Source organism: Carcharodon carcharias, chromosome 8 (genome assembly GCF_017639515.1).
Source record: "Carcharodon carcharias isolate sCarCar2 chromosome 8, sCarCar2.pri, whole genome shotgun sequence".
NCBI lineage: Eukaryota > Metazoa > Chordata > Chondrichthyes > Lamniformes > Lamnidae > Carcharodon > Carcharodon carcharias.
In genome coordinates this window covers 102,972,927-102,990,274 of record NC_054474.1, presented here as the reverse complement: position 1 = coordinate 102,990,274, position 17,348 = coordinate 102,972,927, and the positions used below count along the sequence as shown (strand labels likewise).

Sequence of the window (17,348 nt, the reverse complement as noted above, 5' to 3'; positions counted from 1 at the left end):
CACTATTGCAGGCTATCCAACTACAGGAGGCCCCAGAGTTGAGCTCAATTCTGGCCCTACCCAACATCCATACACACTGCTGTTCCAGCAAGGACTGTCATCAGGAGTAGGAGCTGGGATGGGATTAGCTGGGACAGTGGGTTAGGCACAGTTGCCATTCAGCTTCAGAACATGGTCTGGTGGATAATATGGGATGAGTATGTGTGGTGGAAGGTTTCTCATTCCCAAATGGGCTGGGATCCTTGGCAGGAAAGATTCCATAATTCAGGAGTTGTGGGGAGTGGAAATTTTCACACAGATTAGGCTGGTGCATTCGGAAATTGGGTCAGCAATTGACCCAGAAGCACTTGATGCTGACACCTCATGATAAGAGTGAAAGTTTTTACATCTCTTCAGACTTTAGTGAGGGCACGATTCACAACAATAAAAGTTTTTAAAATATAGTGGGATGGAGGAGGGAGATATTGTTTAAATTGAGCAAAGATTGGCCTGTGAAGTTCCAATTGGTGTCACAGTGAGGTCACCCCACACTCCACTTTTTATTAAACCAAATATCAGCAACCCTTTTAAAAGACACCAGATAATTAGTTCCATGGTTGACAAATCAGGAGCCAGCTAGGAATCTTATCTGAGTAAAGCTCAAGGAAATTTTAGGGACTCAATGTGTGAGGAATTGAACAACATCAAGTTCCATCTGGCTGCTCTGTCTTTCCTGTGACAGGGTGTGAGTGTGTGTTTGTGCATGAGTGCGGGAGGGATTTGGCAGGCAGACAGTGCTCTATAACTGAGAGAAGCAGAAAAGGGAAAAGTTCTGACACAGATAGACAGACTCTCCACCGAGCTCAGTCCCCAGCTCTCTGCTCCTCACAGCTTGTCTATGTGGATTAGCGCCTGCCTTGTGCCAATTCCCCTCAGGATTGCGACAAGAGCAAACCATTTCTTCACAAAGCTGTCAGTTGTGTGTCGGAATACCCTCGGAACTTGTGTTAGAGTAGCATTGAGAGTTTCCTTTTTTTCATCGGTTTAATCACACTCTTGCAATGTATGTAGGGCAATGATTATTTATACTGCAAGAATTTTAGTTTAACTCATTTGTTTAATTCATGTTTCAAACACTTTATCTTTTCTGAAGGATGAAAATATCTGGAGCTTGGCTCTTTGGATTCATTGGATCTTGATTCCCTCATATTCCAGCCTGGCAATGAATTCTGTGCTCTCTGCTGCAGTGATAATCCTCTTGGCTCAAGCAGCACAGGCTCTTCCCAACCTTTACCACAGAGGCTGGCTGCGGCTGCTACAGGAAGGAGATGGCTGTGGGGTATGCCAGCCTGACCTGTGTCCCGAGCCGCTGGGGTGCACGGCTGGGACAGTGCTGGACGCCTGCGACTGTTGCCCCGAGTGTGGCAATGCTGAGGGGCAAATCTGCGACCTCGACAACACCAACCACTTCTATGGAAGGTGTGGAGAGGATCTGGAGTGTCTGCTGGACACCAGCGCTGCCTTCCTCGGGGAGATCCCAGAACCCCAGTGCACATGCCAATCCCAAGGAAGCGTGTGCGGATCCAATGGAAAGACCTACAACAATATCTGCAAGTTCAAAGAGGCATTTTACAGCAACAGAGAAGGCAATCTCAGCATTACACACAGGGGGCCCTGTGAGACAGGTAATCATTTCAGAGTTTCAGTATCCGTACTACCTGCTGTGCTTTTACATAGGGAATTCTTCAGTACTGTTTACATCATCTGCATTTATTTGTTGTACAACACTCCTGCCGCAATGATATTGGTATCCTTTATGGGGTTTAATTAGTATGACCTCAAAGAGTGTCAGAGGATCATTCATTCTGAAAATAAAGAATCTGTACATACACATGTACACCAGCATATTAATGACTGCAAAGAGACATTTTAAAAATTATTTAAGCTGTGTCTATCCACTTTCCTGGATCATATTGTAATACTGTGAATAATAGAGGGTGTGACACATTAAACACAATATGATGTATTACAGCTCACCGGGTGTAATAGAGAGCCCTGTGCATTACAGCTTACTAGATATAATAGTGAGCACTGTGTATTACAGGACATTGGGTGTAATAGAGAGCACTGTGCATTACAGCTTACTAGATATAATAGTGAGCACTCTGTATTAAAGCTCACTGGGTGTAATAGGAAACATTATGTATTACAGGACACTGGGTGGAATAGGGAGCACTGTGTATTACAGACAGTGGGTGCAATAGGGAGCATTGTGCATTACAGCTCACTGGGTATAATAGGGAGCGCTGTGTATTACAGCTCACTGAGTGTAATTAGGAGCACTATGTATTACAGCTCATTGACCATAATAGAGAACACAATGTATTATGGCTCTCTGGGTGTAATTGGGAACACTATGCATTGCAGCTCACTGGGTGTAATGGGAGCGCTGTGTATTACAGGACAGTGGGTGTAATAGAGAGCACTGCACATTACAGTTCACTGGGTGTAATTGGGAGTACTGTTTGTTACAACTCACTGGGTGTAATGGGGAACACTGTATTACAGCTCACTGGGTGTAATAGAGAGCACAGTGTATTAAAAGACACTGCAGAGGCTGTGGTATTTTGGTTTATTCAATTGTTATTCCAGAGACCCAGGGTAATGCTCTGGGGACCTGGGTTTGAATCCCACCATAGCACATGGTGAAATTTGAATTCAATAAAAATCTGGAATTAAAAGTCTCATGATGACCATTGCTGATTGTTGTAAAAACCCTTTCTTTTTAGGGAAGGAATTCAGCTATCATTGCCTAGTCTGGCCTACATGTAACCCCAGACCCCACAGCAATATGGTTGACTCTTAAATGCCCTCTGAAAGCAGGGCAATTTAGGGATGGGCAATAAACACTGGCCTAGCCAGTGACGCCCACATCCCATGAATGAATTTTTAAAAATACGTAAGTATTCTGTACTCCTAATGGCTAATCATGGTCCCTCAGTTGTTTGAGTGGGATGCATTCAGTGTGGTCGTTGGGTGCAATGTAATAGCAGTCAGTAGTAGGTCAGGCTTCACCTACCCCTTACCAGCTAGAATAGAAAATGACTTGGAATGCTGTTTGTCAATGGAACATAAGAGAAACATAGGCTCGTGTATAGCAATTGCTTTGCAGAAGAGTGTTCCAATCTTCTACCTTTGCGTGTGGAAGTGTTTCCTAATTTCAATCCTGAATGATCTGTCTCTAATTTTTAGACTCTGCCCCCTAGTCCTAGACGCCCCAACTAGCAGAAATACTTTCTCTCTATTGACCCAACTTTTCTCCCTTAATAACTTGAGAACTTTGACCAAATCACCCTTCAACTTTGCAAATTTCAGGAAAAGCAACTCCAATTTGTGCAATCTCTCCTCGTGATTTTACCCTTGGAGAGCCATTCCAATAAATTCCTAATAAACAGCTGCAATCCCTTCAAAGTGAATATATTCTTCATAAGGGATGGGCCCAAAACTGTTTACAGTCACTCCAAGTGCAGTCTAACCAGGGCCATGTATAGCTGAAGAATGAATTAGAGACATAGGTCAGAATTGTTCATGGGGGTAATGGCCCCACCACTGGCCCAGCTGAGTCGGACGTGAGCCCAAAGGGGGAGGAAGCTATGATTTAACGGAGGTCAATGTTCCCACTCCCATCTGGGAGGATGTCCTGCCTCCAAGTGTTGCTGACCAATGGGCAAATCCACCAAACCCACCAGCTCCACAGGGAGCAGTGGCTACTGCTAGAGCTGCAGCAGGCCAAGCAAAGTGGCATGGAGACCAGATTGAAAGTTGAGTTGGGGACGCTCTGCAGGCTCAGTCAGACAGGCCCTAGAGTGGGGAGGCGGGGGGCCGTGATCAAGATGCCAGGGTGGTGGGGGTTAGGGTAGGGACAGGCAATTACCATTGTGGGCAGGGCCTTTGTCTGGCACAGCGTGTCCAAACAGGAGAGATCCGCCAAGTTGGCCTTGCAAGATGGCGTGGGCAACCCAACTTAATGATAAAATACCAGCAGCAAAGACAGAAACACCTTCCGGGACCAGTAATTGACTACTTAAGGACTTCAATTGGCCCAGGGTGGGCGAGCCACCTGATGCCTACCCTACTGTTGGTAAATTACCAGTGGAGGTAGGTAGGCTCTGGGCATAGTGGCCCCACCATGCCACCTGAATTTACACCTCCCGCCTATTAGCATGCTCACTGGCAGTGGGTGGTGGGAAGGGGGCAATGTAAAATTCTGGCCTTAAAGTCACAGGCTGGAGTTTTCCAACACCCTTGTTGGTGCTGGGCATTATGGTGGACCGTGGGGGCGTGGGGAACAATATGACAAGAAGGCCAAAAATCAGTTTTACAACGTCATGAAACCAGTTTGCGATCGTCTGCTCCACCCATCAATGGTGCACCGCATTTCCCACTGCTGCATGTCGGGAATGTCATTTTATTTTGTTTGCATCTAATTATGAGCCCAGCTTGCTGGAGTCATTCCCCCACATCAAATTTACTGCTCACGTCAGTATGACTTCAGATTGGCGTGCTTCATGACTGCCTTTAAACGGTGTTCATCTGGTATCCTGAGCTTCAAGGGGGACTCGAAGGTGAGTGCACACAATGCTCATGAGCATTGCCCGTAGTTCATCAAGGAAGAGGTGTTGTGTGCTCATGGGGGAGCAAAGGCAAGTCACTTTTTTCCAGCTGGCCTTCAGTGTGGTGCCGGGGCAAGGGCTTCAGTGCAAGTCGGACCAGAGTGGGGGCAAGACAGCACAGGCAGACTGAAGAAATACTCAAGCACATGCTGGGGGTGTGGGGGGAGGGGGAGGGGGTGAGTGAAGTGGCCACACACTTGGGAAAACTTGTCAAAAGTGAGCATTCTTCCGCAGCTGAGACCGTACAGCTGCAGCTCCATTGATATGCCTGGAGTCCGGCCTCTGAAGCTTATCAACCCACTCAAGTAATGCAAAAGCATGAAAGTGCCACCGAATGCCCCAAAACCTTTCACCCATGGGTGCAGACTGCAAATTAATGTGCATTTTAGGAGATAGCAGAGCAATTGGACGACTGGGCAAGTAGTAAAATCCCCTTGCGAGGGGTAGCCATGGCGCAGTCATTGGTGGAGACACTCAGAGTCCCTTGCAATGTCTTTATTAAGGTTTGGACCAGTATCCCTCATGGTTCAAAGTAACAGTGCAGCCTTGCAATGCAGGTTAGGAGAATTCCTGTGCCTGAGTTAAGAGCAGAGCATGCAGTCCAGTGGCTGAAGCTGCCGCCAATTGGTCAAATGGAATGGGGTGGATGTGGGTGGGGTTTCGAACAGCCATCAGCACTACATGCTGGTCATCCAAGTGCTGGCCAGCACTCTCCTGCATGTGTGAAGCAGCCTTCAGACTTAACAAAGAAAGGATCTTAGTATACCCGTGCTAACCCACACATCTCTCTCCTCGTGCAGATCTCAGGTTCTCCACAGGTGCAGGGTGCGATTGATTGCACTCACATAGCATTTAGATCTCAATGGTAACAAGTAGTCAACTAGGTCAACTGCAAGGGCTTCCACTTGCTGAATGTTTAACTGTTGGGCGACCACCACAAGCACCACTAGTGTTCTCTGGGAATCTGCACGATTCCCAGAGAATGTCCATGACTCCTACATCCTTAGCAGGCCTCAGATCCCTTACATCTTCCAGGGTCTAGAGAGGCTGCAGGATTGGCTCCTTGGGGAAAAGGGCTACAGAGGACGTGGCTGATGATGCCTGTGCGACGGCCTCAGACTGCAGCAGAGTGATGCTATAATAAGGCTCATGCCATGACCTGGACTTTGGTGGAGCAAACGATAGGCATTTTGAAAATGAGGTTCCGGTGCCTCAGCAGGTCCACTGGAATACAATCCACCGAGAGTGTTGCGTATCATTGTCGCTTGCTGCAAAGGGAAGAGCACCTGGCTGAGGAGAGATGGAGGAGCTACACGTATCATCTGATGAGGAGGATGTTGAAGGGGATGAGGGTGATGAGGTCCTCGAAGGTGAGATGCCAGTGATGAGGCCTGATGAGGCAGGCACACTCGGGAGGCCCTCACAATTGTTAGATTTGTGGAGGATGATGACGAGATGCAGTGAGGACAGTCTTGCCATCCTTACTTTGCATCTGTGAACGTTTGACTCTGTGTGGCTGATGGCAGTGCACGTACCCTCAGTGCTCAGGCTCATGTCATGGAGACACAGCAAAGGGCCTAATAGTCACCAGATTCCAGGAGGATGATGACGACAAACAGTGAGGACAGTCCGTAGATCTTCATGTTGCCTCAGTGAATGTGTGACTCCTGTCTGGCTGAGGGCAGCTTGCTTGATCAGGGTCATATCATAGAGACGCAGCCGTGAAATGTTAAATGCATCTGACCCTTTGTCCACATTCAGCACCTGAGCCCTTCAGGAGCTGGAGCATAGCATCACTAGTCACAGATGCTGGTATGATGGGGGCCAGCCCCACCTTAAAGGTGCTGAGAGCACACAGAGAGAATGGGGGAACTCTGTGACGCCTGCCCACTATATTCTGGCAGCAATGACAAGCACCATCAGGGTGCAGACGTCAGTAATGTTTCCATGGAGTGTGAGGCTAGACCATCACTTTGGTCTGAAGGCTGCACAGAGCACAGGGAAGAGGCCCTGGACTGAGACACCTGCCTTTATCTTGTGCAGAAAGGTTTCACATCTGAGTGACAAGAACACTGCTCAGAACAAGGAGCCAAAGGCAGAGAGACATTCTTGGGAGTTTATTAACAATAGTGAACATTATGTACAAGTGATTAACACCCGTGCCCAGGCTGTGCAACCATGAAAATTAAGAAGAACAAAGACAATGTAAAATTCAAATTATGGTGCAGCAGGTACCTATACACGTTAGTCATCATGGACAAAGAAAAGGCTGAAAAAAAGTCACTGCCTCCAGGTATGGCTGTGAAAAAGCTGAAGTAAAGAGCTGAAGTCTCTAGATGTTGTTCAAGTTGTATTGAATAAAAAAAATTACATCATCTTAACTTTCCTAAACCTGCCGCTACATCTTGGTGATCCCTGGCCATCCTTAGTGGAGGTGGGGGCAGCCTGCTGACTGCGATGCCCTGTCTGTGATGACCTTGGTGGGCGTCCTCTGGAGGGCCGAGACCTGGAGGGCCCCGGCCTGCTTTCGGGGTCCTGCAGTGTGACAATGGCCCCCTCCTTGGCCTGTGGAGCTGCAGCTGCTGGGGTCACAGGAAGAGGGGATTCGGATGGGCCGGACACTCCCGTGTGGATGGCCCAGGTTATGCACCTGCTGATTTTGCTCCCTATGGGTGCCCGGGGCCCCTGCCTGGCTCCTTGAGGAGAAGGGATAGCTGGAGTAAGATTGAGCTGCCCAGCACCCCTCTCATGTACACACTGTTGGAGGACAACTACAGTGTCAGCGATGGAGTTGAGCCCGCGCAGCAGTGCAGGAGCGATGTCCTGGACCAAGGTCTCCATGGCGGCCGCCATCTTACCAGTGTTGACCTCAGTGCGTTGGCATGCAGGAGCTATCACCTCAGACTGAAGGCAGACAGAATCCTCCATCATGCCTTGCAATCTGAGGAGGGCAGTGGGCATCCCTTCCTGGTGTTGCCTTTGCAGCTCCAGCAACTGAGAATGACCAAGACCAGAGGTTCCTCATCTGACTCGGGCTCAGCAGATTTCTGGCAACCAGCAGTCCTCCAAGTGCTAAAAATCTGGGAAGTCCCTGCTGCCACCTGCTGTGGATCAGACAGTGCAATGTGCTCACTAGAATGTGACCTCAAGGCTACTGTAGAACTAGGGCCTACTGAGGTGTGTGTTTCTTCACTGGTGGAGTGTGTAGGTGAGCACAGGTCTTCAATTAGAGTGTCGTCAGATTCTACTTCCAAGGCATCTTCAGGGCTTGAGTCGAGGACCTGCCTTTTGGCCCCCTTGGCTGCTTCCCAGATGTGCCTGTGAAAGCAAGGAGAGATAATTAGTGCACAGCAGGGTACTGTTCAACAGGGGAATTGACTCACAGCATGGTTGTCTGATGGATGTTGCACTGCTGGATCCTCACTTAGTTGAGCACTGCCGACCTCACCGTCAGCACAGGAATGGTTGAGATCGCGCCGGCCAGCTCGATGACTCTATTTTCAAAGTTTGCGAGGACCTTGATGTGAGGCATTCCTCTATCAGAGTGTGATCTCTCCCTTTTGTTGTATGCCAGCATGTCCTGCATAAATGGAGATGGAGAGAGTATAACACTCGCCTGGCAGGATAGATGATAAGGATGCCTGGCATGTGTGGGTACTGAGTGGTGCCATGAGCAGGATGCGGACTTGATCCTTAGAGCAGATGAAGGTGTGTGTGAGAGAGTGAATGGTGATGTCCGTTGAACTGACAGTGAGTGAGGGCCCTGTGGGTGTGTGATAGGTTTGTGAGTGTGTGAGTTGTGAGTGATGAGAAGAGTGACTTACCCTGGCGGAATGAAGGAGATCATTTATCCTCTTCTGGCACTAAGTGGTTTCCTCTTTTGCAGGACATTGGCATTGACCACAGCTGCCACTGCCTCCCATGCTGGATTTGTCATCTTGCTTGCTGGTCTTCACCCAGAACGGGTGTAGAGAACTTCATGATGGGCCTCCATTGCATCTAGTAGGTGCTCGAGGGAGGTGTCACAATTGGGGGCACAATGTTTCATCCCTTTGACTATGCTATGACTTTGCAGCAGCTTTTGTTGCTTTAGAACGTGCTAGCTCTCTGCAGGCCATTTAAACTTGGCACCCAGGTTGCTGAAGGCCTGGGGTGATGGCAGGGCAGGTGAATCAAAAGCCAATGCGTTTCCTGGGAATACAATATTAATGAGGCAGGTGCCCTGGGGATGTGATGATATAGCACGAAAAGCAGCCATTGTGGCCAATGTGTAAAATGTCCTTTTTCCCGCCTGGTATCGCACTTTGTGCAAATCTGGGACGATTCTACCCATAACCCATAGATCTCTGAAGGTGGAGGGGCATGTTAGTGGGGTGGTGAAAAAGGCATATGGGACACTTGCCTTTATCAATCGAGGCATAGATTACAAAAGTAGGGAGGTCATGTTGGAGTTCTATAGAACCTTGATGAGGCCACAGCTGGAGTACTGTGTGCAGTTCTGGTCGCCACATTATAGGAAGGATGTGATTGCACTGGAGGGGGTGCAGAGGAGATTCACCAGGATGTTGCCTGGGATGAAACATTTAAGTTTTGAAGAGAGGTTGGATAGACTTGGGTTGTTTTCGTTGGAGCAGAGAAGACTGAGGGGCGACCTGATCGATGTGTACAAGATTATGAGGGGCATGGACAGGGTGGATAGGGAGCAGCTGTTCCCCTTAGTTGAAGGGTCAGTCACAAGGGGACATAAGTTCAAGGTGAGGTGCAGGAGGTTTAGGGGGGATGTGAGGAAAAACCTTTTTACCCAGAGAGTGGTGACGGACTGGAATGCGCTGCCTGGGAGGGTGATGGAGGCGGGTTGCCTCACATCCTTTAAAAAGTACCTGGATGAGCACTGGGCATGTCATAACATTCAAGGCTATGGGCCAAATGCTGGTAAATGGGATTAGATAGGTAGGTCAGGTGTTTCTGACTTGTCGATGCAGACTCGAAGGGCCGAAGGGTGTCTTCTGCACTGTGATTCTGTGATTCTGTGATAGCATCATTACAGAACAGAATGAGACCTTTCAGCCCATCGAGTCCATGCTGGCTCTCTGTAGAGCAACCTAGTCAGTCCCATTCACCCACTCATCCCATATCCCTGCAAGCTTAGTTCCCTCAAGTGCCCATTCCATTTTCTTTTGAAATCATTCATCCCATCCATTTCCACCATCCTCACAGGCAGTGAGTTCCAGGTCATTCCCAATTACTGCATAAAAAAGATCTTCCTCACATTCCCCCTTGTACTCTTGCCCAAAGCTTAAATCTGTATCCTCTTGTACCATCAGCTAATGGGAACAACATTTCTTTGTCAGCATGATCTAAACCTATTCTAAATCTAAAGCTAAACATGCAGGTTTATTTCCTTCAAGTCCCCATCCAATTTCCTTTTGAAATCGTTGATTGTTTCTGCTTCCACCATACTTGCGGCCAGCGGATTCCAGGTCATTACCACTTGCTGTGTAAAAAAGTTCTTCCTCACATTCCCCCTGCATTTCTTATCCAAAATCTTAAATCTGTGTCTCTTCAGCTAATGGGAACAGATTTTACTTGTCTACCTTATCCAAACCTGTCATAATCTTGTACAGTTCTATCAAATCTCACCTAAATCTCCTTTGCTCCAAGGAGAACAACCCCAGCTTCTCCAAACTAACCTTGTAATTAAAATCCCTCATCCCTGGAAACATTCAGTCCAATTTCCTCTGCACCCTCTCTAGGACCCTCACATTCTTCCTGCAGTCTGGTGACAAGAACTAGATTCAATAGTCCAGTCGGGGCCTAACCAGAGCTTTATATTGATTCAGTATAATTTCCTTGCTGCTTTACTCAATACACCTATTTATGAAGCCCATATGCTTTTTGAACCATTCTCTCAATGTGTCCTGCCACCTTCACTCCCAGTTCTCCCTCTTTCTGTACACTTTTTAGAAGTATGCCACTTAGCCTATATTATTTATTTATATTATTTAGCCTCTCCTTCTGACAAAATGCATCACCTCAGACGTCTCTATATTAAATTCCATTTACCTTCTGCATACTTCTATTTCCTTCTGTGTACAGACCAGATATTTTCTATATCTGTTCATGATATTTTAATTAATTATGTACCTGAATGCCCAAGTCTATTTGGATCCCCACTGATTTTAGCTCTTCACCATTTAGAATGTAACTTGTTCTATCCTTTTTTGGTCCAAAGTGGATGATATCACATTTCCTGACTGCTGAACTGCTCTGCTGTGCCTTAACTCTTACAAACTATTTATTATAAGTAAGATAGCTTACCAGTTCCTCAATAATCAGATACTTCCTCTGTACTGAAGTAAGAACCAAATAATGGAGGCTGAAAAAGGCAGAAAAAGAAAGGATCACCACCACCCCCTCCTTACTGAACTCCCTCACTCACCAAACTCACAGCTGCTCACTCTGTCAAGCCGCAGTCAGCGCAAGTTGTACTGAGAGGCCCGTATTTATATCTGCAGCAAGTGTCACTGATTGCAGAAGTTGAGCTCAGGGCTTCAGAACTCGAGCAGCAGCTGGAGTCACTGTGGTGCATTCATGAGGTAGAGAACCAATGGATAGCACATTGAGGGAGGTGGTCACACCACAGGTTAGGAGCATGCAGGCAGAGAGGGAATGGGTGACCACCAGGCGGTCTAAGAGAACCAGGCAGGTACTGCAGGAGTCCGCTGAGTCGAAATCACTCACTAACTGGTTATTCATTTTGGATACTGGTGAAGGCGATGGTTCCCCAGAGGGGTGCAGAAGAATCCAAGTCCATGGCACCATGGATGGCTCAGCTGCACAGGAGAGGAGGAAAAAGAGTGGAAAGGCAACACTGATAGGAGATTCATTAGCTAGGGAACGGACAAGCAATTCTGCGGCCGTAGACGTGACTCCAAGATGGTATGTTGCCTCCCAGGTGCCAGGTTCAGGATGTCACAAAGCGACTGCCAGACATCCTTCCGAGGGAAGGTGAACAGCCTGAGGTCATGATCCATGTAGGTACCAACGACATAGGTAGGAAGACGAATGAAGTCTTGAAAGCAATTTTTAAGAAGCTGTGAAAAGAAATTAAAAAGCAAGGCCTCAAAAACAGTAATCTCGGGATTAATCCCTGTGCCACATGCTAGTGAGCATAGGAATAGGAAGATTAATCGATTAAACATGTGGCTGGAGAATTGATGTATGAGGGAGGGCAGCAGATTTTGAAGTATTGGGACTGGTCCTGGGGGCAGAGGGGACCTGTACAAGAAGAACAGGTTACACCTTAACAGGACTGGGATTAATATCCTTGTGGGGAAATTTGCTAGTGCTGTTGGGGAAGGTTTAAACCAGATTGGCAGGGGGATGGGAACCTGAGAGGGAGCTCAGATTGAAGGGAAGCAAAACTGGTAACAGGAAGTAGGAAGCAAAATTAGAAGGCAGATGAAGTGAAGGCAAGCACCAAAAGGATGAAAATGTGGAATAATGTTAAAAAGACAAAGTTAAGGGCACTTCACCTGAATGCAAACTATTTTACAAACTATTTATTATCTGCAGCACTCACAGCAAGGCACAAATAGAGGTAAATGGGTATGATTTAATTGCCATTACAGTGGCGGGGAACTGAATATTCAGGGATATTCATCAAATAGGGAGGATAAGCTGAGGGGAAAGGAGATGGGGTAGTACTGTTAATAAGGGACGAGATCAGCACATTAGTGAGTAATGATCTTAGATCGAAGGATCGAGACATTGAATCAGTTTGGGTGGAGCTAAGAACAGCAAGGGGCTGCAAACATTGGTGGGAATTGTTTATAGGTCACCAAACTGTAAAGGTATAATTGGGCACAGTATAAATCAGAAAATTATAGCTGCATGTAACATGGCTAAAACAATAATACTGGGCGACTTCAATTTACATATAGACCGGATAAACCTAATTAGCATGAATTGTCAGGGAGGATGATTTCCTGGAGTGTGTAAAAGATGGGTTTCTGGAGCAGCATATTGAGGAACCAATTAGGGGTTGGGCTATTTTAGAATTAGTATTATGTAATGAGAAAGGGCTAATTAATAACCTTGCTGTGAAGGAGCCTTTAAGCAATAATGACCATAATATGATAGAATTTTACATGAAGTTTGAAAGTGATATAGATCATTCTGAAATTAGCTTCTTAAGTCTGAACAAAGGAATTTATGAAGATATGAGGGGTAAGTTGGCTATGGTGGATTGGGAAAATACACTAAAAAATTGACAGTTAGATAGGCAATGGCTAGTATTTAAAGAAATATTAGATGGTCTACAACAAATATACATTTCCCTAAGACACAACAGCCCAACAGGAAAGGTGACACAATAGTGGCTAACGAAATAAGTTAAAGATTGCATTAAACAAAAGGAAATGGCTTATAAGGTTGCCAGAAAAAATGGTGAGCATGAGAATTGGGAGCAATTTAAAATCCAGCAAAAGAGGACCAAGAAACTGATAAAGAAAGAGAAAAGAGAATAGGAATGCAAGCTGGCGAGAAACATAAAGGTGGATTGTAAAATCTTCTTTAGGTATGTGAAAAAGAAAAGAATAACCAGGCCAAATGTGGGTCCATTACAGGTGGAGACAGGAGAAGTTATAATGGAGAATAGGGAAATGGCAGAGAAACAAAACAATTACTTTGTGTCTGTCTTCATAGAGGAAGACACAGAAAATCTCACAGAAATACCAGGGAACCAAGGGGTTTGTGAAAATGAGGAACTGAAAGAAATTAGTATTAATAAAGAGGTAGTACTTTAAAAAAGTGAATCAGATTGAAGGTTGATAAATCCCCTGGATCTGATGAGCTACATCCCAGAGTATTGAAGGAGATGGCAATAGAGATAATAGATGTATTGGTGGTCATCTTTCAAAATTCTGTAAGTTCTGGAAAGTAACAAATGTAACCCCACTATTTAAGAAGGGAGGGAGAGAAAACGGAGAACTACAGACCTATTAGTTTGACGTCAATTATAGAAAAAATGTTAGAATCTATTATAAATGATGTAATAATGAGACACTGAAAATAATGATATGATTGGGCAAAGTCCACATGGATTTATGAAAGGGAAATCATGTTTCACAATCCTGTTGAAGTTTTTTGAGGATGTTACCTGTAGCATAGATAAAGGAGAACCAGTGGACGTGGCATATTTGGATTTTCAGAAGGCTTTCGATAAGGTCCCACACAGAAGGTTAGTAAACAAAGTGAGAGCACATGGGATTGGGGGTAATATACTGCTATGGATTCAGAATTGGTTAACAGACAGAAAACAGAGAGTAGGAATAAGTGGGTCATTCTCAGGATGGCAGACTTTTACTAGTGGGGTATCGCAAGGATCAGTGCTAGGTCCAGAGCTGTTCACAATCTATATAAATGATTTGGATCTGGGGACAAAATGTAATATTTCCAAATTTGCTGATGACACAAAACTAGTGGGAATGCAAGTTATGAAGGCTTCAAGGGGATTTGGACAGGCTAAGACAGAGACGCTCAGTGAATGGGCGAGAACATGGCAGATGGAATAAAGTGTGAAGTTATCCACTTTGGTAGAAAAAACAGATTGGCAGAGTATTTCTTAAATGATGAGAGATTAGGAAGTGTTGGTGTCCAAAGGGACCTGGGTGTCCTTGTTCATGAGTCACTGAAAGCTAGCATGCAGATGCAGCACACAATTAGGAAGGCGAGTGGTATGTTGGATTTCATCACAAGGGGATTTGAGTAGAGAAGTAAAGTTATCAGGCTACAATTGTATAAGCTTTGGCAAGACTGCACCCGGGGTATTGTGTACAGTTTTGGCCCCCTTATCTAAGGAAGAATATATTTGCCATAGAGGAGTGCAATGGAGGTTCACCAGGCTGATTCCTGGGATGGTGGGATTGTCTTATGAGGAAAGATTGATGAAACTGGGTCCATATTCTCTAGAGTTGCAAAGAATGAGAGATGATCTCATTGGAGCCTGCAAAATTCTTACAGAGTGTGACAGGGTAGATGCCGATAGGATGTTTCCCCTGGCTGTTAAGATGAGAACCAGGGGACACAGTCTCAGAATAAGGGGCAGGTCATTTAGGAATGAGATGAGAAGGGATTTCTTCACTCAGAGGGTGGTGAATCTTTGGAATTCTCTACCCCAGAGGGCTGTGGAAGCTCAATCATTGAGTACGTTCAAGTCAGAAATTGATAGTTTTCTGGATATAAATAACATCAGGAGTATGGGAATAGTACAAGAAGATGGCATTGAGGTAGATGATCAGTTGTAATCTAATTGAATGGTGGTGCAGGCCTGACAGGTCAAATGGCCTACTCCTGCTCCTATTTCCTATGTTTCTAACCCCTCTTTCACACATCACTCCTTCAGCCAAATGTTCACCTCCATAATCTGCTTATCTATCTGCCTTTTTTGAACGTGGTTTGAGTAATAATACATAGATAATAACCTTTAAGTTTCTGTCCTTTAATTTAGCCCCTAGACCCTGACAGTAATGAAATGGGATCTCTTGTCTACCCTTTCCTGTTTTGTTGGTCCCAACATGAACTACAATGACTAGATCCTCCCCCTCCCTCTCCAATATCCTTTCAAGCTGCTTTGAGATGTCTCTTACCCTGGCACAAGGTAGGCAACAAACCATCAGAATTCTCACTCCTGCTTACTATGGATGCTACCTGCACCCCTAATTATTGAATCCTCTACAACCACCTCATAGGTTTTCCCTCCTCCTGTTCTAAGGTGCCATGGCCCACATTCTGCCTGTACTTCCAACAGTCTTAATCCTTATCCTCACAGATAGCGGAATGGGAAAGAGTAACTGGTGATCCCATTTCACCTCAAGTGATGGATGCTCCATTTAGCTTCTGAGGCAAGTGTTGAATCAGTGGCCAGGCAGTTTTAGTGAGTCACACCCCAGTGCAGCAACAATTCAGGGAAACAATCTCACTCCATCTGAATTTGGGGAAACTTGTCAAAAAATTTCACGGGGGTCAGATTAAATAATTGAATGAAATTTTTCTGTTTAAAGGACCTTTGCAATTCAAGCAGATTTCTAAACTTGCCCATTCCCCATTGGGTCATAATTCATTCTATCTTGCTCTGCTACATTTCCTCACACTTTCCTCTAAAGGGCACAAGATTGTTGCTGTCAGGAGGTGCTAGCTACCAAAGGAAGTGTCTAGAGTGGACTGAGTAATGATTGTCTGATATGCTATAATTGTGCTCCTGTACACAGAGGGCAATATTAGTGCCTCAATCAGATCTCACCTGTAACTTATAATGAATTCTTCCACATGCTTTCTTTGAGTGCTTCCAACTCCAAAATACCTTTCCAAGTCATTACATCATCTGAAATTAACTTATTCAGCACCATTTAAAATCTGGCCTGTCTCTCATACACACTCTCCTTTTGTTAACTTTTTTAAACTCTCATCTAAAAAAGTGGGTCCACAAAAGATGATTATTTGCAATTTATTACTTGGCCTTTGTTTGCCTATCAGCCTGCCCCCACTTCAAATTCTAAGGACTCGGGTTGGTGAATGCACCATTTCACTATCAGCCTCCTTCCAACAAACCCCAGTGCTCAAAGGAACTTAATCTGAGGGATTTTGCTTGAAGGATAAATAGTGATAGATAGCCTTAGTTTCCTGAGGCGCAGTGTCCAGAACTAAACACAGTAATCGATACAGTGTCTATCCCACCCTGTAAAAAGGTAACATAACTTTCACCCTTCTGTGTAATATAAACACTAGGCTGCTGTATTTACTAGTTTGCTGTATATCTTAGCTATCTGATTTATCTCAGAACAAAAGAAGTAACTGTAGTTCCAAACCCAAACAGATTTATTTACAGAACTTTAGAACATTTCAGAACTTACATGATTTTCTATACAAACATGCCTCTGCAATGAGTCTCAGTATTTCTGGAACCCATTCTCTGATTTCTTAATTCTCCAGTTCCACCCACAGGCCTAAGCAATCAAGCACAATTATGAGGATCAGAGAGCAAAATAACACAATCAAACACAGAGATCAATCAAACCATTGAACACTATTCTTTAAGATATAGACAATTTCCCATCCCTCAGCTATCCTTCCAGCTCTTCTTCCTCAGTCTCTTCACCTTCAGTCTTCCCTTCTTAGCTTCCCCTCCCTCAGTCTCCCCTTCCTCAGCCAGCTATCTATCATCCACATTTTCCCTCAGTCTCCCCTTGCTGAGTCTCATCTCACTGAATCTCCCCACCCTAATCTCTTCTCATTCAGTCTCCCCACCCTCAGTCTTCCTACCCTGTCTCCCCCTCATTTATTTCCTTGCTTAGCCTCCTCTCCCCTCCCTGAGTCTCCCCTCCCTCAGTCACCCCTCCCTCAATCTCTCCACCCTCATTTTTCCTTGCTTAGTCTCCTCTCCCTGAGTCTCCCCTCCCTCAGTCACCCCTCCCTCAATCTCTCCCTACGCCCAATCTTCCCCCTAGCCTCAGTCACCCCTCACTCAATCTCCCCACCCTTATTTTTCCTTGCTTAGTCTCCTCTCCCTGAGTCTCCCCTCCCTCAGTCTTCCAACCCTGTCTCCTCTCCCGCACCCTCCATTCCCTCAGTCTCCCCTCGATCAGTCTCCCCAACATCAGCCTCCCCTTGCTCAATCTTCCCTTCCTAGGTATCCAC

At 45.7% G+C, this 17,348-nt stretch overlaps 1 protein-coding gene across 2 annotated transcripts in view; it reads left to right on the top strand.

Annotated features, from left to right (window-relative positions):
- The first annotated feature begins 837 nt into the window (after positions 1 to 837).
- The window catches only part of LOC121281184 (kazal-type serine protease inhibitor domain-containing protein 1-like), a 37,774-nt gene continuing 21,263 nt past the window's right edge, over positions 838 to 17,348 (top strand). The window contains exons 1-2 of one of the 2 annotated variants that reach the window (XM_041193946.1): positions 838 to 1,042; positions 1,133 to 1,664. In XM_041193946.1, the coding sequence (XP_041049880.1) occupies positions 1,202 to 1,664 (463 nt within the window). In that variant the 5' untranslated portion in view covers positions 838 to 1,042; positions 1,133 to 1,201. Of the gene's footprint in view, positions 1,665 to 17,348 lie in introns of both variants that reach the window. The other variant, XM_041193945.1, reaches the window with a different exon arrangement.